A 26,205-nucleotide genomic window follows, 5' to 3' on the forward strand; every position below is an offset into this window, starting at 1 on the left:
TATTTTATTTTAAATTCCGGAAATTAAACAAATTAAAAAAATTAATTCGTACATACGTGATAAATAATTATGTAATAATAATAATAATAACAATAATAATGATAATAAATAAAAAACGAAACGGAAACGGAAACGGAAAAAGGTAAAATGTGAACGGGAAAATGTAGGAGATTTTTATATAATTTTTAATATAAAACCGTCGTGACGTAAAAGGGAAAAAAAGAAAAATTAAAAGACGAAATGATGACAAAGGAGTAGAAAAAAAGGAAAAAGAAAAAAAAAGAGAAATTAAAGGAGATAAAACGGATCGTGTATATATGAAAAAACGGATTTAAGATAAAAAAATAAAAATCCGAAAGGGGGAGGGAAAAAAAAAAGATTTTTAAAAACGATTAATTTTAATTAAAAAAAAAAAAAATTGGTCAATCCTGGAAATATTTTTTGAACGTCCCACGCAATTTTCCTTTTTTTCCTTTTTTTTCTGGAATAAAAATTTTTTTTTTCTGGAAAAAAAAAGAAAAAAAATTTTTTTATTTTATTTTATTGGCAGAATCTCGTCGCGTTTTTCTTTTTTATTTTATTTCATATCGAATTCGGTTATTTAATTATGTCGGAATAAAAAAAGAAAAAATGCTGCCAACATAAGCGTTTATAATTTTTTTTAAAAAAAAGGAAACTAATTTCACGCGTAAAAATCGGATTAAATAAATTCCTTTGATTTCCTTTTACAAAAACGAAAAAAAAAAAATTTATTTTTTGTACCTTTCAATTTTCCTTTTTTTTATCAGGAGCTTCCCTTGGAAAGTACTGAATGAATTTTCCGTTGAGCTGGAATTGGGGGGGCGGGGGAGGAAAGGGGTGTGGTAAAAAATTTATTTATTTTTTTTTTTTACGACAGCCGAATAAAAGGGAAGAAAAGAAAAGGAAAAAATTGATATTCATGACAAACGACTAAAAATAAATAAAACAAAAACACGTAACGTCAATGGCGGAATTACGATTCGTTTATTTTACTTTCTTTTTTTTTTTTTTATTATTATTTTATCGGTATTTAAAAACAGGAGAGCAACAGCACGACAGGAATAAACAAATTTTATTTTTTATTGTAAGGCTATTAAACCCTTTCATTACCTTTCGAAACAAAACGAACAAAAAAAAATCGTCAAAATTAATTTACTGAAAATTATGTTTCCCCCCTTCCCCCCCCATTCAGACAAAAAAAAGGTCAAAATCGTAAATTTTCTTTTTTTTTTAACCGACGACGAATCGATTAAAACGTTTTTTTTTTTTTTTAATTTGTTATGTTGGCAATAGTAGAAAAAAAAAGGACATTAACTTTTAAATTTGCTTCTTCTTTTTTTTTTGTGTTTGTTGAAATTGTTGGGGAGGCGTTTTATGTAAAATTTAAATTGCGTGGGTGGTTGTTTGCGTGTTTGTGTGTGTGCGTGTTTCATTTCATAAAATTTATAAAATTTCCTTTGAATTCGGTGCGGGTTTTCCGTCGTTTAAAAAACCTGGCGTCGCAATTTTTTTAAACGTGCATTCAAACGATTAACTCATGACGTTTAATGTGTATTCTTATGAGTCATTAAAAAAATCTCTCAACGTCCACTTGATGACGTTTAAAAAATGATGACGTCAATCACAATATATATATATATGTTTCTCATACTGTTGCAAATGACAATTTTCTTCTCATTAATTAAACAATTGGGGAAAATAATTAAAAAAAAAACGTTTAATTAAATTTTTTAAATTGTTTTTCCCTCCGGAAAAACGAACGAACGAACGATTCTGAGAAATCTCTCGATTTCAAAATATTTGTTTGTTATTGTTTTGTTGTTTGTATGTTTAAAATCATCTGAACATATTCACGTAACGGGGTATTATTCAATCGGTGAAAGTAATTAGTCGGATTTAATTTTCCATCTCTATCTCTCTCTCTCTCTCACTCACTCATGGAATTTTAGGTTTTTAATAATACTGATGATCCTTTGTGAAATAAATTGTAATTCCTATTTCCCTCCTCTCCTCTCCCTTCTCCCTCCCTCGGGGGTTTACCGTGATAAATCCTGCCTTGAATTTTCTAAATTGCACAACATGATCAATTTTACGATTAATAAATTATAAAAAAGTCGTCTTAGTCGTAGTCGTCGTCGTCGTTGCCGCCACGAAAATTTTAACTTTTGACACGTGAAAAATGTCTAAAAAGTTTTAAAACCTTTTTTTTTTTTTTAAGTCATCAACACATCACCGCAACAGTTAAAGTTATTATAATTTTCTTTTTTCTCTTCTTTTTTGTTAAAAAGTTTTAAAAGTAAAGAAAATTAATAATAATAATAGTAATAATAATTGTTACTACCATTAGTAAAATAAGTAAAAAATTTTTAATTGAAAAAAGAAAAATTACTTTTGTTTTTTTTTTTTTTTTAAAAAAAGAGAAAAATTTATTATTATTATTATTATTGAAAGAGAATAATAAACTAATTTTTGAAATTTAATTAAAAATCCATTTATTTCAGTTGAGTAGTTAAATAAAAACTTTCTTGCCAAACCTCTTGAAAATCGGCCAAACTTATTTTTTTTTTTTTTACAGACAATGAAGGAGGCACTATTGATGAAAGTAATTTGTTCTTTTTTAACTTTGAGCCTTTGCGGAGGATCGATGGTAAGGCCAAAAGAATATAGAAAACTTGTAAGATCCGGTTCGGAATTTGTACCGAACGAAAATAAAATTATGTCCGCCGGTGGAGAACCAACGTGCGAAGAATTAAGAGCCATGTGGAGATTTTCCAGAAGGCAATCGAGAGCGGCTGAAATAACAAACGAAATCCCAACGTATCGAGATCCCTTTGCTTACAACGTATGGGAACAATATCCGAAAGTTCGAAGCGTTTTGGGTATGTTTCGCACACCCGTGAGACCATGGTCGAGACCCATTTACGGAAGAATAGTACAACACGCTCCGAGCAATCATCCACGTGTTATACCACCCGAAAGCAGAGCTTATGATGAAGTATTGAAATACGTAGACAATACAAAACCCGAAGAAGAACCCAGGAGGAGACCTTCGACTCCGACTTATCGTTTATCCGGAGGTCAAGTACCCCCGAACAGATTGTCAAGAACTGGAAGTTTTCAACATTTGAAAGAGCTTATATGGGCAGAGAGAGCCAAAGAATTACATCAGCAAAGAATGCTCGAAGAAGCGGCTGCTAAATCCGCTGCTGAAAAAAATATACAACATTTTAACGACAACAGCAAAAGTTCAAATTCAAATTATAAATATAACATGGATCAGGAAGCAAAAGCTACAAGATTAAGATTATTAAATGGAGAAATGGATTTAGAATCTGCATTCGCACCTGATACCTACAGGAAATCATATCGTCCGAGATTGGTAAGTCCTGTTTTTTTATCAAACCCTTATCAACAAGATAATTATTATTATCTTATATTGAAAAAAAAACGACAAACTTCCGGTAATTTATTTAAGGTGCCAAATTCAGAATACATAAACGAAGATGGAATGTGGTGACGCAAATTAAATTTCAACAACAACCACAACGGTCAGTTATTTAAGTAAATTTTATTTTACCCCAAAAAAAAAAAATTACAATTTAAATTTCAATTTAAATTTCAATTTAAATTTCTTTAAATTCTTTCTTCGATATCAAATTAACGAATTATTTCTCTTCTTTTTTTTATCTTTATTATTACTATTATTATTATTATTATTATCCTCATTTTATTATAATTAATAATTAAATTAAAGTAAAACGAAAAGAAAATTTTAAAAAAAAATTTTAAAAGAAATCTAGTGACCCGTACTTTTTTTTTTTTTAAAAACAAAATTTAAAAAATTATTAAAATTAAAAATTTTAATTGTCTTCTGTTTTTTAAAAAAAATTAAATTAATTAACGAAATCAATTAAATTGTCTTTTGCTGCTGTTATCCCTGATAAAATTTTATTTTTAAAAAAATTAAAAAAAGAAAATTAATTTTCGTCATTTTTAAAAATAAAATCTTATTAAAAAAAAAAAAAAAAAAAAAAATTGTTTCGTCGTCGTCGTTTTTTTTAATTAATATTATTATTAAATTTTTATTATAGAAATAAAATCGAGATAAAATCGATAAATAATCGAATCGATATTTTATTATAATATTTATTTATCGATTTCGGTTTCGAAAAAAAAAATTAAACTTGAATTTTATATAAATAAATAAATTTTTTTTTTATTTTTAAATTTGGCGCGCTTTTTTTTTCTTCTTACGTTTCGTTGCCAAATAATTGTTAAATATTTAAAATTCCGACAAGGAAACGAACGGAAAGAGAGAGAAAAAAAAATGAATTCCAGGTTTTTTATTATTATTATTATTATTATTATTATTATTATTATTTTTCCCTTAAGGAAAATCTCATTCAAATCCATTATTAGTTTTTCTTTTTTTCTTTGCTTTTTCTTCTACCCTTTATAGTTTTCATTCAATTCCATAGTTGATATCGTTTTTCTTTTTCTTTCTATTTTGTACAAGAAACCATTTTAAAGTTTTTTCTTTCCTTTTTTCTTTTTCTTTTTTTTTTAAACCTAAAATTTCTTTATTTATTTATTTATTTATTTTTTTTTTTTTTGTCATAGACGTTAAATTTCCTTTCAATTGAAAATTTTTTTCTTTTTCTTTTTCCATTGAAATCTTTTTATTTACTTTTCAAACATAAACTTTTGAACTTTGTGTTGTAAAAACCTTTTTTTTCCTTTTTTGTTGAGCTAATCCTCTCTTCAATTTTCCTTTTTTTTTTCTCCTTTTTCTCTTTTTTTTTTTTTTTGTATAAAAACTGATTTATTTTTTTAGATAGGAAAGAATCGAATTGTCTGTTGCTAAAAAAAAAAAAAAATGGCAACGACAAAAATCTTACGGCATAATAATAATAATAATAATAATAATAACAATGTTTTTTTTAAATTTCATCCAACAGTCAAAATCGACATTTTTCCATATATAACAAAATAAATTTTCGTGACGACACTAAATGATGACGTAACGGATTTTTTTTTTTTTTTTTAATGAAAAATGACGAAAATATTCAACCCGTTATTATTATTATTATTTTATTTATTAAAAAATATTTTGTTCTTTATTATTATTATTATTGATTAGAAGTCACACACATATCATTCTGTTATCTTAAATATCCCCATCACATATCCAACTGATATCTTCCTTTAAAATAATTCCATTGATAAAAAAAAAAAAAATTTACTTTCTATCTTCTTTTTTGCTTCTAGTACCACGTCGAATTATTTTCAAATTTTTTTTTTTTTTTTTTTTTAAATATATATATATTTTATTATAAATTCAATGGTCTTCCATAATTAAAAAAAAAATTATATTTGATTGAAAATAATAATAATAATTTTGGACAATAGTAAAGAACAATATTTAAATTATGACTCTCTTATATTATATTTATATATATATATACATATGGTATTAATTAATAATAGTAATAATAATAATAATAATAATTGATGATTCGGTTACGGATTAAGAATAAAATACGTATATGTATAATAATACATATACGTATAATCTCCGAGCCCATTTGAGATTATTCTTAATCCGTACCTGATGATAATATACATATTAATATACGCATGATAATAATTATGATAATAATATTATTATATATGTAAAAAAAAAAATTGTAAGCTCGGATAAATTTAAGAAAGGAAATCAATCTCGTGATGACGTCACAATTTTAAACTTGATAATAATAAGTATTATAATAATTAGACAATAAAAACTATATATATATTATTGATGATGATGATATTTTATTTTTTAATTCATTATTTAAAAAAAAAAAAATTTTTTTTTGGTTCCACTTTAATCGGTGGATTATGATAATGATGATAATAATAATAATAATAATAAGTAAATAAATATATTTATATTTCATTAAAATTCAAAATCCAAAAAAAAAAAATTTTTTTTGAATTTAAAATTATTAATTACCGTAATTACATACATAATAATATATATTATATGTATGTATTTAATGATAATAATAATAATTGTTTATGATAAACGCTTGATTATAAACAAATAATTTAAATTTGTGTAATCTGTTGTAAAAAAAAAAAAAATATATATATATATTTATCTTTATCCGAGCTTTAATATTTTTATTTTTATCACGTAAAAAAAAAAAAAAATATTTTGATTCGAATTGACAATAATAATTATAACTTTAAAATTTTTATCATTATCATTATTATTATTACTATTATTATTAATATTAAAAAAAAGCGAGAAAAAATAAGAAAAAAAAATTTTTTTTATCATATATATTGTTTTTTTTTTTTTATCTAACGCTTATTATTTATTTTGAAAATTTACGCTTTTTTAATAATTTTATTTAATTGTTGTGTTTTGTTGTAATTGTTATTATGCCAGATATAAATAATATAAATTAAATAAATAATTTTATGTCAACAATAAATATTTTATTTTATTTTTTATCGTTTTACCGTTTGAATCGTCGAATGATGTTACGTCATCAAATTATTTTGATTGTTTACATTTAACGCGCCATTTTTTTTTTTTTTTACTGTCTTCTTCCACTTTTATTTTGTTATTATTGTATTATAAATGTAATAGTGTTGGCGCCAAAAGTTGCACACGGTTTTTTTTTTTTGTGATGAAAATCATTTTAATAAAATAATTTAATTTTGTAATTTATTTAAAAAGTTTTTAAATTTATTGTGAATTGAAATTAACGTGTAAAAAAATTTTTTGTTCTTTTTAATTGTTTAAATTATTACGTGTGAAAATTTTTTTTGTTTTTTAATCAAAAATAATTAAAATTAAAATTATATTGGCGTGAAATTAATATTAACATTTTTGCTATGGGAAATTTTTTGTTTTTAAACTTAATTTTTTTTTTTAATAACTGATTAATTATGATAAAGTATTACTAAACCTTTGAAGAAGTTTTGTTTATTTTAAATGTGTTTATTTATATATTTATAATTATAATAAGACTCACTCAAAGTAAAACAGGTAAGGAAGATTTAAATAGTTTTTATATTGATTTTAAAGTTTTATTGAATTTACATGAAGTTAACTCAAGAAATCTTTTCTATTTTACTTTTTTTTTTTTCAAAACTATATAAAGATAGTTTTTTTTATAATTTAAAGAAAAAAGCTGATACTTAATAATCAATATTTTATTTTCCTGTTTGAAATAATTTTTTCTTTTAATACTAATAACAGAAAGTCTTCTGCCATATAAAGGATGACATTCAAAGGAAAAAGGGTAAGTATTAAATATTTTTAAATTTTAATAATAATATATTTATTGATTAAGAAAATATATATTCATATATAAAATTAAGCACCATTTTTAAAATAAAAAATATAAATGAATTTGCAACTTGTGCACATAACTTTTCATTTCACCGGGTATTTTTTATATTTTTATAATACTTATAATATTAATAATACATAATAATTAATAGTATAACATTGATTAATTACAAAACATACATAAAAAGTTATCATATATTTTTTTTAAATGTACTAAAGGAACATTCTTTCGATAACAATAAAATTAAATTTTTTTTTGTGAGGTAAATGCAAATAGTTGTTTATAAAAATATGAATATATATAAGTTTTAATTTATAAGTACTTCATTAATCGAATCTTATTAAAAAAAATTTTAATAATTGCTATTTAAAAAAAAGAAGACAGTAAATACATTCGAATAAATTTGATTTAATTTTTTTTTTATTTACAATTTAAATTAAAATTTTATAAACAATTAAATAATCAAATTTTTTGTTATAAACGTGAAATAGCATAATTTTTTCTTAATTAAATCTTTACAGGAGGCATTTTTTTTAAAAAAAAAAAAAAAAAAACTGTTTTACGATTAAATAATTTTACTTACAGAATTATAATTAAAAAAAATTTTGTTCTTTCGTTTAACATTGTTTTGTTGCATAATATTTGATACCATAGACAAAATAAAAAAAAAATGAGTAGTAATTTGATTACATGAGTATTAAATTTGATCACAAACTTATTTTAATGAAGTACTGTTGGCCTCATGTTATTTTAATAATCAAATTTAAATAATTCGACAAACCCTGTTTGTAAGTCAATAACGAACCCTGCGAACAATATACATAATTTATAAAACAACTTTAACCAATCAATTTAAAAAATTTTATGTACTGTGACAAAAAAAACTATCTAACAAAATAATAATAATAATTATAAATAAATTAAGGCACATAAATTTAAATGCCAAAAATTATAATTCATCTCGAATTGTATGACAAAGATTAGAAGCAGAAGTACAAATTTCATTGACAGGATCATCTGTGGGACTTTTTAATTCGTAATAAATTTCATCTTCGAATTCTTCGACTATTCCCTCACACTGCAAAAACAAAAAAAAATAGAAGGTAAAATAATGCAATAGTAAAATACTTTAAAATGAAATTAATACTTACATAAAATTCTAAACTTTTATTAAGATCGCTATCTTGTATAATATCAACACTGCTTATATCAGCATTCATTTTACCATCATCTGCCATGAGTTTAATTAAAACCAATTCTCCAGTTTCCTTTTTTGTCGCTCGAACATAATTATCCATGCTTTTACAAATTGTGTCCATTAATTCAGATAAATGCATTCCAGATCTTGCAAAGGATACCTTGAAAAAGGCATTTAAATTAAAATTATAACATAAAAACTATTTGCTTAAAATGTTAATAATAATACAAGTCGTAATTTTGTTTTCAATAAAAGAAAATTTTTACTTACAACTTTCTCTTGTAATTTTCCATCGGTATCCAACCTGTAACCGCCAACTTGAATTTTTTTTTTTGGATTTACTTTATTTATTTCTTTAATCATTTCATCAATTGTTGCTCTACAAACTAAAAAAATTATTCAATTCATGTTTAATTAATTTCTAACAGATAAAAAATAATAATAATAATAATAATAATTTCATTTAAATAACAACAAAAAAAGTAAATAATTTTTTTTTTTTTTTTAAATTATAGCCGGTAGTATATGTATATAAACAAAACATTGTTTTCGTTAAGTAATTATAAACGTCAAATGAAAAATTAACCTAATTTGGATTACCTAAACATTTTAAATATTTTAAATCGTATTGAGCGTAAGAAAAACCTAATAAGGTAAAAATTATTCCAATTATTATTTTCATTTTTCCGATATAATTTTTTTATTTGCCACGTGTATAATTAACTTATAATAAAACTCATTAACATCTTATCAATAATAATAAAAAAAAAAAATATATTATTTGACGATATCGAAAGCTCACGTGGACCAATTTTACCAACATTAAAAAAAAAAAAAAAAAAAACTATATAAAAATTTGTTTTTAACGTGACTAATATAAGAAAAAAAGTTTTTTTATTATTATTTACAATCAGATTTTTTTTAAAAAACATGTCGTTGAGTTTTTACATTGAAAAGAATAAATAAATATAGATAATTAAATAATAATAATATTTATATTAAATATTAATAATATTTAAAGGTTTCAAAGGCAAATGATGATGACCAATGTAAATGTCGTCTGCATTCAAATGGAGTCCGTTAATTTAAAAAATAATAATAATAATAATAATAATAATAATAAAATCAAAATTTTTTTACCTTAAAAACGTTGATTCCTTTTGCACTTGGTGTGCAATTGAAAAAAAAAAAAAAAATTATGTAAAAAAGTAAAAATATTTTTATTAATGAATAAATAACCTTTTTACAGAAAATCCAATGTGGCTAAACATTTAAAACATTAAAAAAAATTAAAAATGTTATTTTACATAATATTTATAAACAGATAAGGTTTTTTTTTTTTTTAAATGTCGTTCCTCTCTTATAAATTAAATGATTTAAATTATTTCGAAATTACCTTTTTTACGACAAAATGTCCGAAAAAAATAAACACGAAATAAAAAGCATGTTGAGAATAAAATCATCGGAAAACGTTTTGTTAAACGATGATGAAAATATAAATGATATTTACGTTAAAAATGAACCGAAGCAAAATATTCATTTAAAATCCGACATGATTATCGTAAATAAAGTAAATAAAAATAAAAAATTGCATAAAAGAAAAATGTTTTTAAAAAAAAATTCATCAGTTATGTCATCATCATTTGATAAAATACATAGGAAAATAAGGCGTAAAAAAAATTGTAAAAGGAAAAGTTATACGGTTAACGAAAAGAAACCTTTGAATTATAGCAAAAAATTTCAATTCAAAACAAATTTCAGTTTAGAAAAAGTCGTTGAAGTACCAGAAAAGGGAAAAAGAGGACGTTTAGGTGGTAAAGCAATGGAAAAACCACCACACGAGGTTTGTGAATCATGTTATATATATAAAGTATTAGGAGAAGAAATTTTTTGTTCGCCAAAAAAAAAAAATATGGCAACTCTTATTTTAGACAAAGATGGAGAATTTTGAAAGCGATGATGAAAGTGATAATGAATACTATTCGAGAATATCGTTGGGACATTTTCAACATTTGGGTAATTACGACAATGAAGCTTCAACTTCTAATCAGAGTAATCAAAATTATGTTACTAGTATGTCATTAGCAACGCTTGAAGATCATTCAAATGATAATTCTGAAGAAAAAGAATTGAAAGAGCTTCAAGAATGGGGAAGATCATCATCTTTGGTTTACTCTGTGGAAATCAATAAACAATCAACCGAAAAAAATTTTTAAAAAAATGCTTAATAATATCGGGAAAAATGTTTTTAAATGTAAAAATAATTTTTATTTTAGGCTATTTTTTTATTTATAAAATTTTAGTTTTTGTCGACAAAAAACAAAAAAAATTTTTTTGCCGGAATTCTTTTTACAATTGGCGGCAAATTATCTAAAAAGAAAAAATCGTACATTTGACAAATCGTGGAAGTAGAATTTTTTCATAAAAAAAAAAAAAAATCTCTATGTCTTATCTAGTGAGCGGAAAGTTACCTTCACAATAAATGTATATATTTGATAAATTTATTTAAATACTTGCCTAAAAGTTTTGTCAAATCTTTTCGTGCTGAATATCATAATAATAATGTTTATTGTAAATTGTAATTAAAAATAAATCAGGGGATGACATATTCAGTTAAAGCAGAAGATGTTTTTTTAAATTAAATTGAAAATAGGCGTAATTGATCAGCTGACGATTATAAGATTTTCAATAGGTTTTCCAATATGTCAGCTGGCACAAACTTAGTTGTCCCCGTCATATTATGGGGAAAATCTCCTCCGACCCATTGCATTTCGTGTATTTATATTTCGCGGGATCAAAAAAATATTGTTACGGGTTGTTATGATGGACAAATTTGCTTGTGGCAGGTTGACCCAGATACATTAAAAATGACACCTAGATGTTTGTTGGTTGGTCATACAGCACCCGTTCTATGTATAACAAGGTATAAATTTAAGTAGTGTCATGTATTATTTTAATAGATTCATGTATGGGTTTTTCGATAATTTTGACATTAACAGGTAACAATTTTGATGGATAGACTTAATCGGTTTATTCGTGTTTCAGAGCAAGTGTCATTTTAGACAATAATTTTATTGTCAGTAGTTCTGAAAGCGGTGAAATGTGTACATGGGATTTAGTCGATGGTAAATGTTATCAAGTTATGAAATTGCACTATGTGCATACAAACATACAAGCTTATCAAATGGCAGGTTGTGAAGATGCAAGGCTCTTTTGCAGTGGTTATTATGCTGAAGTTTTAATTATGAATCCTTTCAGTTTAGAAATATTATTTATGCTTAGTTCTAAAGTTAATCCTGATTGGATATCTGCTCTTCATGTATTAAGACCAGTAAGAAGAAAAGGTATGCTATGCATTTTAGTGAGTACAACAAAAAAGGGTGAAAAATTTGTTAATTTTAATTAACATTAATGTTATTTATACTATAGATGATGTAGTTTTGGGATTAACAACTACTGGAACAGTTAAAGTATGGACATTGCAGGGAAATGAAACTAAAGCTGGAGAACCTTATTTTGAAAATGAATCAAAACAAATTAGATGTTTAAATGCATTAAGTATGCTCTGCTGTGCTTATAACCAAAGAACTGTTTTAATCGTCTGCTCAAAATATTGGCAGGTAAAATTAATCATTTATCGAAACTGAATTACTGAGACTTTATTGTATTATTTATACCATTTAAAAAAAAAAAAAAAAAATTTATATTTATTAGATTTATGATGCTGGGGATTTTTCTCTCCTTTGTTCTGTGCCTGCTCCTTGCGGTGAAAGATGGTTGGGTGGAGATTTTTTAAGTTCTGATAGAAGTATTCTTTGGTCTGATGAAGGAAAAGGCTACTTGTATAAACTTCCAAACAAGTAATTTTTTTTTTTTTTATATGTCTTTTTTTTGTTTGAGTCATTTTCTTATTAAAAATGTGATTTTAGATGGCATGATTCTGTTTAATGCACTTTTATTTTGAGATAAATTAGGGAGCCACCATGATTACAAATTAAAAATTTTCATCAAGTTAAAATTTCTTTATGAATGCTTTATTAATATAAATAAGAAAAAAAAAAAGGCTCCTTTACTATATTCTATCATCACTTAATCACAAATGCATTTGCTCACTGCTTTCATGCACTCTAAATAATTTTTATTTTTGCTTTTCATTTAGAAGAATAAAAATTATTATTATTATTATTATTACTTTTTTTTTAAATATTAAAGTAGAATGACCTACGAATTTAAAAAAAAAAAAATTATATAAAAACTGGTAGAAAAAATTTTTTTTTTTTTTTTAATTTTTGTTTGGAAAGAAAAAATATTAAAATTATCTAAATGAAAATATTAAAAATGCATTAAAAGGGAATCATTTTTTTTTTTTTTTTTTTAAATTAAGTGTTTAATTTATTTATTAACTAAATTAAAAATTTATAATTTTTTTTATGTATATGTATTTATAAATTTATTGTAATGCTTAAAATATTTTTTTCTAAAAACAGCCTTATACCTGGAAAACGAACTAGGTTGGTATAGAAGATTTCAATTGTATTCAATATTTCCGAATTTTACATGCCTGCTGCAATATGTATATGTATGGATCAGTATCAATTGATCAATAATGAAAAAAATAAATAAATAAATAAACCTGTACAATTTCAATCCAAAGAAAAAAAGTATACAAAGTTCGGTAAATTTAAAAAAAAACAAATAATCGGTTCAACAGAAATTCTAAAAAAAAAAATTAATTTTTAATATTTTTTGGAGAAGGAAAAAAAAATTAATTATATTAATGAATTGTCGGCCTGTATAAAATAATATTATTATTACTATTTTGAATTTAGTTAATTTGACTAATATGCTTGTATATATATTAATATTATTAGAAAGCTTTTTTAGTGCTTTTTTTAAATATTTTTATTTTTTTTAAGAATTTTTGTAAAAAAATCTAATATTTTGTGTTTGTTTAACTTTATTTTACAGTAGCGTAGCCGAATGCAAAGAATTTCTTAGTCAACGCAATGTTGCAGACAATCCCGTACTGTACTCCGTACTAAAAGTCGAAAACGACAAGGTACGCATTTTATTAAAGTTATTTAAAACTTGTACGCGATTTTTCAAAAAAAAAAAAAAATTATTTTTATTAAAGCCATTATCTTGCCCTCCGGCTATGAGCTACCACGTATTAGCAAATCAAACTCAACAAGCAGTTGTTAAATATCTTCTTCGAGGTGATTCACTCGGGAGAATTCACATATGGAAAATCCCTAATGTTTCTGCAAATCAAATATCTCAACTGCAGCAAGAAAAATTTGATAAACTTCCAAGCAAGTAGCGGCTTAAATATTATTAGTTTTTAATTTTTTTTTTTTTTTTAAATTATTTTAAAATACTTTTTTTTTTTTTTTTTGCTTTCCTCACTTAGCACTCTATCCGACGGTGTCTTACAGCCTTTTCGAAGCTTGGAACGCTATGAAACCGCGACCCGTTGGTATTCTTGACCAACTGGTAAGTGTCTAAATAAATTTTATTCTTCTTATATCAGTATTTTAGACGTACATACCCAAAAGTTTCACGACAAACAATTTTATCAAAGGATCGCAATGAAGAAGTCGGAATTAAGTTAACCGCCAGTATATATCTACCGCAGCAAAGTAGACTAGTCATTGGCCGCGAAGACGGCTCTATAATCATAGTTCCTGCAACGCAAACTGTTATGCTTCAATTCCTTCACGGGAATCATCAACAATATGACGGTTATTCTCTATTCTTAAACTCAATTAATTATTTACTCAAAATGTTAGAAAAAAAAAAAAAAAAAATTAAAAAATTTCTTTATTTCTTAGATTGGCCTCCTCATCAGTTATTGTTGGGACACAATGGAAGAGTCAATTGTTTACTATATCCTTACCATGTTGATACCCGATACCATAAATGTCATCTAGTCAGCGGCGGTGTTGATTTTGCAGTTTGTCTTTGGGATTTATACAGTGGAAATTTACTTCACAGATTTTGTGTTCATGCCGGTGAAATCACACAGTTATTAGTGCCACCAAGTAATTGTAATGTACGTGAAAAAAATTTTTTTTTTTTTTATTATTATAAATAATTAATTGAAATTTTAATGAATTTTTTTTTTTTTTTTTATTTTGATATAGCCGAGAATTCAAAAATGTATTTGCAGTGTGGCAAGTGATCATTCTGTCACATTGTTGGGTTTGACAGAAAAAAAATGTGTCGTTTTGGCTTCTAGGCATTTATTTCCCGTGGTGACGATTAAATGGAGGCCGTTGGATGATTTTTTAATCGTAGGATGTAGCGATGGAACAGTTTATGTTTGGCAAATGGAAACAGGTGATTTAAAGATTGATTTATTACTTGGTACTTGGTTTTTATTCGTTTCCAGACATTTATTCGCTTTAAATTGGAATGTTCATTTCAGGTCATTTAGATAGAGTATTACACGGCATTAGCGCAGAAGAGGTTTTGTACGCGTGCGATGATCACATGAGTGAATCGGCAACGTCGGAAATGGGTTTGTCGAATCCTGCGATACATTTTCTAAGAGGTTTAAGGCATAGAAATTTACCAGCCATCCGACACGCAACTCAGGTTTTAAACATGTTTTATTCATTATAAATATTTATAAATATTTGTTTTTAATACTTGTGTGTGTTTTGTTTTTCCAGAGGGGATTACTCCAGCTTCAACAATTACATCACCACAACAATCAAGAAGGAGGAGACCATCAAAAAACTCGAGCGTTTCCGTTGCTCATTCAGGGATTACGAACCAATAACAAAGATCCGGAGAGTCATATTTTGTTTTTCGATATCGAGGCATTAATAGGTACGACATGTAAAATAAAATACCAGCAGTAGAAATAATTAGGTATTTTTAATTTTTATCCTTTATCCTTTTCAGTGCAATTGTTAAGCGAAGAATATGGAGCCATGTCACCGGGTACTCTCGAAGCTCACGGTTTAATTAATCAAAGCGAATATCAAAAGGTTGCCGCTCTGACGCAATCTGCGAGTCCGGATGCTCATAAAAAAATTGCAGGTAAATTTTTCATTTATTAAAAATTTAACTCTCCATTTTTACATTCCATTTTTTTTTTTTTTTGATTTATTAAAAAATGATTAATTGTCTGCTTTAAAAAAAAAAAAAAAAAATAAATATTTCTTGAATTATTTTCTATTCTTGCCTATCTCAGATTTTTTCGGAAAAGTTAAAGACAAAGCGGAAAATGTAGAAAGAATACTAAAGGAAAAGGATAAACACGGTGAGTGTGTTCCCTCCATTATTACGTTTTTGTGTGATGTCCCGTGCTTTTCCCTAACCCAAAACGTTTTCAATTTTCTTCTAGTTTTTTTTTTCCTTTTTTTTTTGTTTTGCTGTTCCGATGGCAAATTATAATGACAAAAAAAAAGTCTGGAAAATGGCGGCAAAGAAAAAAATGTTGTCGTCGCTTTCGGTTGCACAATTTCTTTATTAATCACCGTTTAAATACTTTGCAAATTATTATTTTTATATTTCTTAACTATTGTTTTTGTTTTTGTTTGTTTGAGTTCTTCAAATTGTAAAAATTTATTGTCATCTTTTTTCTTTTCCTCCATTTTCTTCATCGAAAAAAAAAAAAACTTTCGTGAAAATTTATAATTAAATTGTCGGTTGATTGTTTTTCAGGGGTTTTGGAAAAAATGAAACAAGGTGCGGATAATTTACAAACGAAACTTCAAGCCAAAGCTGAAATTGCGGGTTTTAAATTGGGCGGCGGCGGAGGAAAGGGTAAGTTTTTGGCAAATTTAAATTTTTCCACTCTTACGTCACTCTTACGTCACTCACACGGTCGGTCGGTTACCCACAGCAAAAAAAAAAAAAAAAAAAAAAAAAACAATTTTTTATGGGTTGATGTTGAGTCGGTTTGCGAAATGAAAATTTATGCCTTTTTTTTTTTTTTAATTTATATATATTTATTTATTTTTATTTTTTATTTTTTATTTTTATACAATTTTTCTAAATATTTAAATTACATTTAAAATAAGGGAAATATTTATAGACCAGCTATTTATATTTAAAAAAAAAAAAAATTTTTGGAATTGTATGAAGAAATTCTTTGGTGATAGAAAATGGCGTTTTTGAATACGATATTCAATATTAATTAATTCTTACTAGAATTTTAATTATTATTATTATTATTTGTAAACTTCTTCAAGTAGGCCATTTCTTTGTTGGTTGCGCAAAGTTTTTTTTTTTTTTTTTCAAAATGATAATTTCCTGTTGTTATACGTTCCGGATGTAAGATCTCCTTTTCTTTTTTTTTTTTCTAAATTTAATGAGCGTAACTGTAGTGGGAGACAGAGTAGCTGTGTGGAGCAACAACTGCGGAGTAAGAAACTGGAGCGGATTGAACGACGACTGGAGCAAAGTAAACAACTGGGGTTGGGAATCCGGCACCGAGTGGAGCGGTGGCAGCTGGAGTGTAACCAACGGCGTGGACTCCTCTTTTAGCTCTGTAGTGTTGGTGGTGAGCCAAATGTTCGGCACGGGCAGCGGCAACCTTAAAAATTCAATCAATCATTCATTCATTTTTAGTCGCGTCGTGGTGGTTTTTTTTTTTTTTTTTTATCTTTTCAACTTACTTCTGGGGTTTCAGATGGTCCGTGAGATGGGCCAACTGGGAGAGCGTTGCTGCTAACTCTGTATCCCAAAGCATCGGCAACGTAGTCGGTTCTGAAAACTTGTCCGGATGGGGCTACGTAGCTGAAAGATCCTACTTTGTTTCCATGAGCATCCTGTAGAATTTTTTTTTTTTTTTGGAAATTTCAATTTTTTTTGTTGGAGAATTTAATAAAATTTTATTTGATTTTTGTTGACTTACTTGACTGGCGTCGTGGCTTTGGAAAGGTTCAGAATGTCCGTAGCTGGTTTGACCGTGTGGGCCTTGATGACTTTGGTATTGAGTTTTAACTCCAACAACGGCTTGAGAGTGAACAGCTGGACCAGCGACAACAGCTTGGGCGTGAACGGCTGGAGCAGCAACGACAGCTGGAGCGTGGACGGCTGGGGCGGCAAAAACAGCTGGGGCAGATACAGCGGCTGGAGCGTGAACGGAAACAGTGCTGCAAACAGACGTAATAGTTTAAAATTTCATTTTTTCTGATCAAGTATAATAATAATAACAAAAAAATTAATAAATGAAAACTCACCTGTAAGAGTAACCGGTTGGAACGGCGGAAGCTCCGAAACCGGAGTGACCGAAAGCTCCTTGAACGGAGTTATAACCCAAAGAGGCAACTCCTGGGTTGGCAACGGCAACAGCCGCAAGGGCAGACAACACAACCTGTAGAAAAAAAAAAAAAAAAATTTTTTTTTCTTTTAACTAAATCGCACAACACAAAAAAAAAAAAAAAAAAAAAATATTTTTTTTTAATTTTCGGAATTTTTCGGAACTTACCAAGAATTTCATTTTGTGGTCCTTTAGACTAGGATTTGTTAGATCGAATGTGATTGATTTCGGGGAAATGCGGCTTTTATAAGTCAGGCCTGAAAAATATACGGAATTTATGAAGGTCATCGAGACTAAGAGAGTTGATCTCTATGTCTCCCCCCGTACAAAACCATCACTTTATATTATTCTATGCAAAAGTTGAGTCTACTGCGGTTTATTATCAGGGTTGGATTGAATTGATAATTTTTTTTTCCTGCACCGTACCTGTCCTTTTTTTTTTTTAAATGACGAAAAAGCTTTCTGACGATAACATTTTCCGATTTGAATTAGGGCAATTAAAAAAAAAAAAAAAAAAAAACGTTAAAAATTTTTCAGATTTGTCTTGTTTTAAAATAAAATGTCATTTGTAAATTTTTCGTAAAGTATTTTCCGTCAGGCCAATCCAATTCTGAATCGAATTTTCCACTTGGCAAGGCCTTTCGTACACATCTTAGACACACCCTGCCCTAAACTCCTGCATTAGAATACACAGGTATCGCATACATATCTTACCACGTGAATTTTTTTTTTCGTACCTGATTTTTTTTTTTTTTTTTTTTTTTTACCAATCCATAAATCATCACCGTATTATTAATCGTGATTTCATTAATTGAATTCTTTAATTATGTAAACAAAAAAAAACAAAAAAATGGATATTAATATGTCTGTCGATCGTCGAAAAAAATGGCGACACATAATCGTAAACGTGTGATTGATAATTAACCTTACGAGGGTTAAATCGTTGGGTTTGCGGTTTTTTTTTTAGTATAAGTTTGGTGCAATCTTATGATGAATAATTGCGGTTATTTTATTTCAAATCAGAGGTATTTAGAGTTTTTTTTTTTTTTTTTTTTGAATTTGGCTTGATTCGACCCTGAAATAATTTAAACGCAATCATTTTTTTTTTATTTAAATGCCCAACCTAAGTCTTAATTAAATTTAAAAAAAAAAAAAAAATGGAATGTTTTATTTAATGTGACACGTTTAGAAAAATCAACTTGGACGACGTCGTTGGTTGTTGTTGTTGTTGTTGTCGTTGTTGTTGTTGTTGTCGTTATTGTTATTGTTGTCGTTGTCGTTGTTGTTGTTGTTGTTGTTGTTGTTGTTGTTGTTGTTGTTGTCGTTGTTGTTGTTGTTGTTGTCATTGTTGTTGTTGTTGTTGTCATTGTTGTTGTTGTTGTTGTTGTCATTGTTGTAGTTGTTGTTCCTGCTGCAAATGCTTCAGAACGCTCAAAATTTTTTTCTTTTACTTTTATTCTTTTGCAAGAAGAAAGATGTTTTTTTTTCGTCCCCTCCCTTCCCCCCTCTTTCCCTTCTTTCCTCTCCGGTTTAATGATTCCGTTCTTTTAAGTCACTCACGTTGCAACAACCATTGTGACAACAAAAAAATTGACATTTCGTCCAAGTTCGCAATCACGCTAATTGGGAAATTTCGTTGCGTTAAAAATTTTTTTTTTTTTTTTTTCAAAATAAGTTTTCCTACTTGGTTCCTTCGCGATGGTTTTTCTACTTTTTTTTTTACCGGTAGTAATTAATTACTTACCGGTTTTTACCGGGGGATGAATTGTTTGTCGTTTGTTTTCATCGGTTTTAACGTTTCTATCGAAATTTTACCCAGTGCCAACGAACAGTATTTAAATTTCACATATTCCAAAACAACAACCGACCGTTTTTATGTTTAATTGAATGTTTCAATATTACGTCGTACGTTGAAACGTCGAATAAAATTTTTTTTTTTTGAAAAGCTCGAAACTTGAAACAAAAACAATTTGAATTTGTTTTCGGATCGGGGCAAAATTAAGAAATTTTTTTTTTTGTCTTTGTCGAAAGTCGAGGTCGATCGGTGATTTTCACATGATCTTCTTCGAACTTTTGGGAAAAAATGGGGGGGGGGAAACAAAAAAAATATTAAACACGTTTTTCGTTTGTGGGCGCGGCGCCATTTTTAAAGAAAAAAATACGATCATAATCGATGTGCGAAATAGTTTATCATTTTTATTCACGATGAAAATAATCTTGAACTTCATAAATTTCAGGGTCGTCGGGACCGTTTTATTTCATTTTGTTTTTGTTTTTCTTTAAGGTATACCGGTAGATTGAGAGAAACCACCCCTCCTCCTCCTCCCCCACCCTCAGAAACAAGCAGGTATAATTTTTTCGATTACCTTTATAACACCTGAAAAAGAATGAGATTTTGTTTTTGGGAGACGCGTTTAAAATCGTTCAAACCTTTTTTAAAGTTTCGTCCTTAGGGATTGAATTACGAACGCGGAGGAGATCCCGAGGGAACTTTTCCACCATTTAATTACGATCGTATCGTAAATTAATTATTATTATTATTATCCGATAAATTTTTAATCAATCCTTTGATTAGTTTTTTTTTTTTATTTTTTTTTACCCGATTGCACGCGTTCCAAATAATAAATTACACAATGGATCGTGACAAAAAAAGGGAAATTTTTAATCGTCAATCGATTGATCGATCGATCGATATATCGATCGTTACAAATCGAATCAAGATTGTACGAAATTTCGATTGTATAATCGAGACAATTTCAATATTTGAATTGTTTTTTTATTTTTATTGACACGTTTCAAACGGATCCGATTAATTGTTTAACTTGATTGTTTTCCTCTCTCTCTCTCTCTCTCTCTCTCTCTCTCTTTTGACTCCATCTTTGTTTGAACGGTTTTCATTCCCTACGGGATAAACATCCGCTAAACAAATTGTTTTGTTGTTATTAATCCGCAAAAAGTTTTTCAGATTTCAGGGAAACTTTTGCTACCTTTTGCGTTTTTTTTTTTTTTTTGCATTGTTCGATTCGGTTCGAATCAGGGGGGCGGTAAACTGTTTGAAAAAAAGAAAATGTATATCTCACCTTGTCGCAATAGTTTTACCTATAAAAAAAAAAAAAAAAAAAATTTTTTTTTTATGTCTCTTGGCAAATTGGAATGAATAAAAGAATAATATCGGAATATTGCCGGAGTCTATGAAAATTCGTTTCCTTGTCGATAAAGAAAATTAGTTTTGGAACCTTTTTTGAGCCCTTAAACAACGCACATTTTTTTTCATTTGGCTTTTAATTCGTGTTTATATAAAAAAAAAAAAAAAAAAGGAAAAAAAATCAAAGGGGAAATAATATAACGATAATAATAATCATTTTCAAATATTTTACCTGCCAACTATATGAATTCTAATCATTATTATTTAATTTTTTTTTTTTTAATTATTATTATTATTATTATTACTATTACTATTATTATTATTATTAGTATTATTATTATTATTATTTTTATTATTATCGAATTGAAAGTTTTTTTAGCACCACAATTATTATTATTATTTTTTTTTTCATCAGAGTGTGACAAATTTACTATACTATTTGTGTAAAATGTGTTTTAAATATTTCAATTGTGAATTGAAGAGTTGGGGGAGGGGGGAAAATTACTCAACATTAAATGTTGTGGTATTAAATTGTTTCATTAATATCATTATTATTATTATTGTTTTTTTTTTTAACTGTCTATGGGTCAAACGAACTTGAAGAATTTTAATTTACCTTGTGAACGAGTAAAAAAAAAAAAAAAAAAAAAAAAAATTTATTACCTTCTAAGTCCTTGTTTAAATTGTCGTTTATTTGTAATTGTAAAACCAGTTAATAAATGTGCGACATTTTTTTTTTTTCTTTAAGGTATGCGGTTGAAACCTTTTTTTTTTTACGCGACAAAAAAATCAGGGATTTTACAACGTCGCATTTTTTTTTTAAAATTTAAATATTGTTTTGACGCGGGGGAGGAGGATAGGATTAGTTACCGACTGATAAGAATTTTTTGAAAAAAATATTAGTATTATCATCATTATTTTTATTTTATTTAAAGATGGCGGAAACGAAACGAATAAAAAATCTCGGGGATTTGTCGGAATGGAACAAAACATCACAATGGAAATAGCTCAGTTGCTTCTTTCTCTCCTTCACGCTTGGGGCATCGACATGGATTTGGATAAAGTATGCGAAGGTCAATTGGGCCTTTTGAGACCCAAACTTCCAGTTTCGTTTGGAGTCCTTTCAAAGGGAGGTGAGTGGACTGGGGGGGGGGAGGAAGGAAGGGAAAACCCACCAAACTTTTTTTTTTTTTTTTTGCGGGGAAAAAAAAGAAAATGAGGAGAGAGGAGAGGAGAGGAGAGGGAAACGTTTCTTTTTTATACGCCCCTGATTTTAAATATCAACATTTGACAATGTCGAGTCACCCATATCGACTACGATACCAGTTCAGTGACGGTTTAAGGAAAATTTTAATCGTCTCTTTTTTCCTCGAAGAAATTTCCAGTGACAGTACCTTGACAGTCAAATCGTTAATTATTAATTAAAATAATTATTTATAATTACGAACATTATTTACTTACGTCAAATATTAAATTGTTTCCTAAAACGGTAAAATTTACCGTTTAAATAATGTTTTAAGGTTACATGAGTTTGTTGCTACCGACGTGGCAACCTGGAAACGTGAACGATTTAGATGTCGAACCCGAACCCAGCAACAGCACTACGACAGCCAAAGCCGCTTCTAATACAAAACCTACAGCGTCGGAAATTAGGTTCGTTCCGTTTGTTTTGAACGTTACGCGTTACCGGAATTAAGTAAAAAAAATTTTTCTGTTTTCTCTCCTCAAAAGGAGTCTCGAGGGTTCTTTGCCTCCCGAAGAAATAAGGTTGGAAAAGTTGACGAGACTTTTCACGGCTCGAACGCATTGGGAATTGAGCACGACGTTAACCAGCAATCACCTTCTTGCCATAATTGCTTTATCCAATACATTCATGTCTATGAATAATGCGACGTTTGTTCCCGAACAGGAGCGTAACCGAAGGCTTCACAGGTATTTTAATTATCCTTATTGCATATGTTGGATTGAAATAAAATCCTTGTCCTTGTCTTAAAAAGGCAAAACACGATAACGGCGTGGAATTTACAAAATAAGGCTCAAACGGAAGAAAACGAAGAACGTTACACGTCTCAACAAGCTCACAGTAAACAGGGATGGTCGCTGTTGGCAACGTTGCATTGCGTTTTACTTCCGGATAAAGTTGAAATGAGAGGATCGAAAAATTTTAAAAGGCCTCAAGTGGAAATGTTGGCCAGAAGGTGGCAACATCATTGCCTGGAGGTGAATATTTTTTTTAAAAAATAATAATTTAACCTTTTTACTTGTTTTTTTTTTTAATTTTAATAAATTTTTTCAGGTTCGGGAAGCGGCACAAGCTCTTCTTCTAGCCGAGCTTGGAAGGTTAGGTCCCAAAGGACGGAAAAAATTAGTGGAAGATTGGTCTCAGTATTTACCCAAATATGCAACGTTAGAGCCTCATCAACAAATTCAAGCTAGTCATTTGCAATCCGTACAGCAGCATAATACTCACGCCGAACAAGGAAATCAGGTTCACGAAGATGAAGAAGAAGAAGAGGAAGAAGTTGCAGAGGGTGAGGGAACTCGAATAAGTGGCAAAACGAATTTTTTGGGGGGAAATTATTTTTAAAATGTTTACCGTTTGTTATTTAGAATTGTCCACGCGAAAGCCTTCGACGGCTGCTGAGCTGAAGAGAAAAGAAACGACAGCCGTTGTTTTATTGGGAGTCATAGGAGCGGAATTCGGACAAGATACATCCGACGGCAGGAAACAGGAAGACAGGAGGAAAAGTTCGGTTGCTGAAGGATTTAACATAAACAATAATTTGGCGCGACAAACGAGTTAATATAAATTTTTATTTACTCCAGTTCGTCTCTCCCTCGTTTTGTAATTTTGGAGAAATGGAAAAAAAAAAAAATTTAAATAATTTTTACAGGTTTGGCTTTGACTCATCTTCTGTTGGCACCTCCGTCCTCGAAACTTCCAGCGCATACTCAATTGAGACGAGCAGCCATAGATCTCATAGGAAGAGGTTTTACCGTTTGGGAACCATATTTGGAAGTCAGTAAAGTTCTTTTAGGTTTGCTTGAACTCTGTTGCGAAGCCGATAAATTGGTACCCAGGTAACAATAACATTTTTTTCCAGAATAAAAAAAAATTTCGAGTCGATTTTTTCAACGACGATTGTTTTCTTATTTTAGCATGACTTACGGCCTTCCTTTAACACCTGCCGCAGATTCCTGCAGGACGGCGAGACACGCTCTCACATTGATCGCAACAGCCAGACCGGCAGCATTCATAACATGCATGGCTCGAGAGGTAACTTTTTTTTTTGTTTTCGGCGTTTTGTAAAATACTTCAAGTGAAAAATGAAAAAATGTTTTTTTATCAGGTTGCCAGGTATAACACGATAGCTCAAAATGCTCAAGCTCTAAACGTCAATCTTAACAATTCGGTTCTTCATCGGGCAAAACCGGAAATACTGAGAGGAATCGAATTACTCATTGATAAAATGCAAAGTGGAATATCTGATCTCTTGGTGGAGGTATCATCACAAATTAATTTTGTTATCGTCTTATTATATTCGGGGGGGAGGGGGACTGGGGGTTGGTTTTGATTGTATTCAAACGACCGTTCCTTTGCAGGTAATCGACATAATATTACACTGTTTGGATCCGGGACATTTGAAAAACAAACCTTTGTCAGAAGTTTTTCCAGCCGTTTGCAGGTTCAATCAAGTGAGTCATTGTTTTTCGACTCGTCGAATCGCTGTCGGAGCCAAAAGTGGTCAAATCGCTTTGTACGAACTTCGTTACATTAAATGCCAGGTTAATTACCTATTATTATTATTATTATTGGTTTCGTTTTTGAATTTTACGTTTAAAAAAAAAGCCGTAATTTCAGATGATACCTGCTCACGAGGCGGCCATAACCTCTGTCGCATTTTCTCCAGATGGTAAATTTTTGGCATCTTACAGTTGCGACGAAAATCGTTTGTCTTTTTGGCAGGTGAGTTATTTAAATTTCCTCCCTTTTTTATTTCTTTTGGGAGTTTTTTATAAACGGGATTTTTTTTATTTTCAGACGTCGACGGGAATGTTCAGGTTGGGTACGACGCAAACGAAATGCACCAAATCCTACAGCACATCACCGATACCAGATTCGACTCGTTTAAATCCCATGAAAGTAGCCAAACTCATTTGGATCAACAGCAAAACCGTTACCCTCATGCTTGCAGACGGTTCCGAAACGAGATTCACAGTTTAATAATAATAATAATAATAATAATTTTATTCAAAGGAAACGTCGGGAAACCCGGGGAATTTTTTTTTTGTTTTTTTTTTTCAATTCAAAATTTAAGTATTATTAAACCGTATTAATTTTCACACGCCCTACCACCTTCACATTCAGTCACCCAATCAATCAATCAATCAATCATTCCGTATTCAAGACAATAATAGTAATAATAATAATAATTTAAAAAAATGATTCGATAAAGTTGTAATGTAGTTTTATTTTATTTTTTATTTATGTATATTTATTTGTATCATATTTATGTATACCACATATGTTAACAATTTATGTATATAAATATATATTGAAAAAAATATATATATATATGTGTGTGTGTTAAAAAATAATAATAATAATAAAAGTTAGTTTGGTTTAGATTAGTTGTTATCACTATTATTATCAGTATCATTATTATTATTTTCAATTTTAAATCACGACAAGGTTTTAAATACTTGTCGAAATTTTTAAGCATTTATTAAATACAATAAAGTAAAAATTAATAATTTTAAAGAAGCAGGAAAAAATATTTGGTAATGATAATGATAATAATTTTTTTTTCTTTTGAAATTTTTATTGTCGAACGAGAGGGAAAAGTTAATTGAAAATAAAAAATTTATGCGAAGAGTTTTTAATTCAGAGAAAAGGATTAAATAAAAAAATAAATTTATGTATTTATAAATTTAAATAAAAATTTATTTCATCATGTGATTAAATTATAAATTCATTTTAAGAATAATAAATAAATAAAAAAATATATATATACAAATAAATATGTTATTTTATTTTTAATAATTGTTAGTCAATCGCATCCTCTCTCTCCACCGTGACGTCTATGTACGCTGTCGCCACCATGTACAGAGACGCCCTTTGGAGTTGGTCCGCCTTTTCGCGAAGAGGCCGAGCTGCCGAAACCGACTCGGCCCAAACCGGAGCTCCGTACAAGGCCACGGAGTGAACGAC

At 28.2% G+C, this 26,205-nt stretch overlaps 5 protein-coding genes across 5 annotated transcripts; 3 read left to right on the plus strand and 2 right to left on the minus strand.

Annotated features, from left to right (window-relative positions):
- Positions 1 to 2,599: 2,599 nt before the first annotated feature.
- Phum_PHUM035160 (uncharacterized protein) lies at positions 2,600 to 3,538 on the plus strand (the record flags this gene model as incomplete). The annotated part of the gene is made up of 2 exons (XM_002423024.1): positions 2,600 to 3,400; positions 3,497 to 3,538. 2 exons carry the CDS (start codon positions 2,600 to 2,602, stop codon positions 3,536 to 3,538), a joined length of 843 nt encoding a protein of 280 aa, XP_002423069.1.
- Positions 3,539 to 8,322: 4,784 nt separating this feature from the next.
- Phum_PHUM035170 (uncharacterized protein) lies at positions 8,323 to 9,253 on the minus strand (the record flags this gene model as incomplete). The annotated part of the gene is made up of 4 exons (XM_002423025.1): positions 8,323 to 8,451; positions 8,525 to 8,731; positions 8,842 to 8,957; positions 9,172 to 9,253. The coding sequence occupies 4 exons, from the start codon at positions 9,251 to 9,253 to the stop codon at positions 8,323 to 8,325; spliced, it is 534 nt and encodes a 177-aa protein (XP_002423070.1).
- A 729-nt stretch (positions 9,254 to 9,982) lies between these two features.
- Positions 9,983 to 10,787, plus strand: Phum_PHUM035180 (uncharacterized protein; the record flags this gene model as incomplete). Its single annotated transcript, XM_002423026.1, has 2 exons — positions 9,983 to 10,414; positions 10,503 to 10,787. 2 exons carry the CDS (start codon positions 9,983 to 9,985, stop codon positions 10,785 to 10,787), a joined length of 717 nt encoding a protein of 238 aa, XP_002423071.1.
- Positions 10,788 to 11,273: 486 nt separating this feature from the next.
- Phum_PHUM035190 (WD-repeat protein, putative) lies at positions 11,274 to 25,218 on the plus strand (the record flags this gene model as incomplete). Its single annotated transcript, XM_002423027.1, has 27 exons — positions 11,274 to 11,494; positions 11,617 to 11,915; positions 12,001 to 12,191; positions 12,286 to 12,431; positions 13,543 to 13,630; positions 13,706 to 13,887; positions 14,007 to 14,064; positions 14,153 to 14,312; positions 14,403 to 14,623; positions 14,715 to 14,910; positions 14,999 to 15,168; positions 15,246 to 15,405; positions 15,481 to 15,618; positions 15,773 to 15,841; positions 16,246 to 16,317; positions 21,929 to 22,126; positions 22,514 to 22,634; positions 22,761 to 22,925; positions 22,991 to 23,213; positions 23,290 to 23,481; positions 23,621 to 23,792; positions 23,888 to 24,074; positions 24,153 to 24,270; positions 24,344 to 24,496; positions 24,597 to 24,779; positions 24,856 to 24,960; positions 25,036 to 25,218. 27 exons carry the CDS (start codon positions 11,274 to 11,276, stop codon positions 25,216 to 25,218), a joined length of 4,371 nt encoding a protein of 1,456 aa, XP_002423072.1.
- Phum_PHUM035200 (cutile protein, putative) lies at positions 16,892 to 18,028 on the minus strand (the record flags this gene model as incomplete). Its single annotated transcript, XM_002423028.1, has 5 exons — positions 16,892 to 17,119; positions 17,202 to 17,354; positions 17,441 to 17,681; positions 17,769 to 17,902; positions 18,017 to 18,028. The coding sequence occupies 5 exons, from the start codon at positions 18,026 to 18,028 to the stop codon at positions 16,892 to 16,894; spliced, it is 768 nt and encodes a 255-aa protein (XP_002423073.1).
- Positions 25,219 to 26,205: the final 987 nt, after the last annotated feature.

Source organism: Pediculus humanus, genomic scaffold (genome assembly GCF_000006295.1).
Source record: "Pediculus humanus corporis 1103172107383 genomic scaffold, whole genome shotgun sequence".
Classification (NCBI taxonomy): domain Eukaryota; kingdom Metazoa; phylum Arthropoda; class Insecta; order Psocodea; family Pediculidae; genus Pediculus; species Pediculus humanus.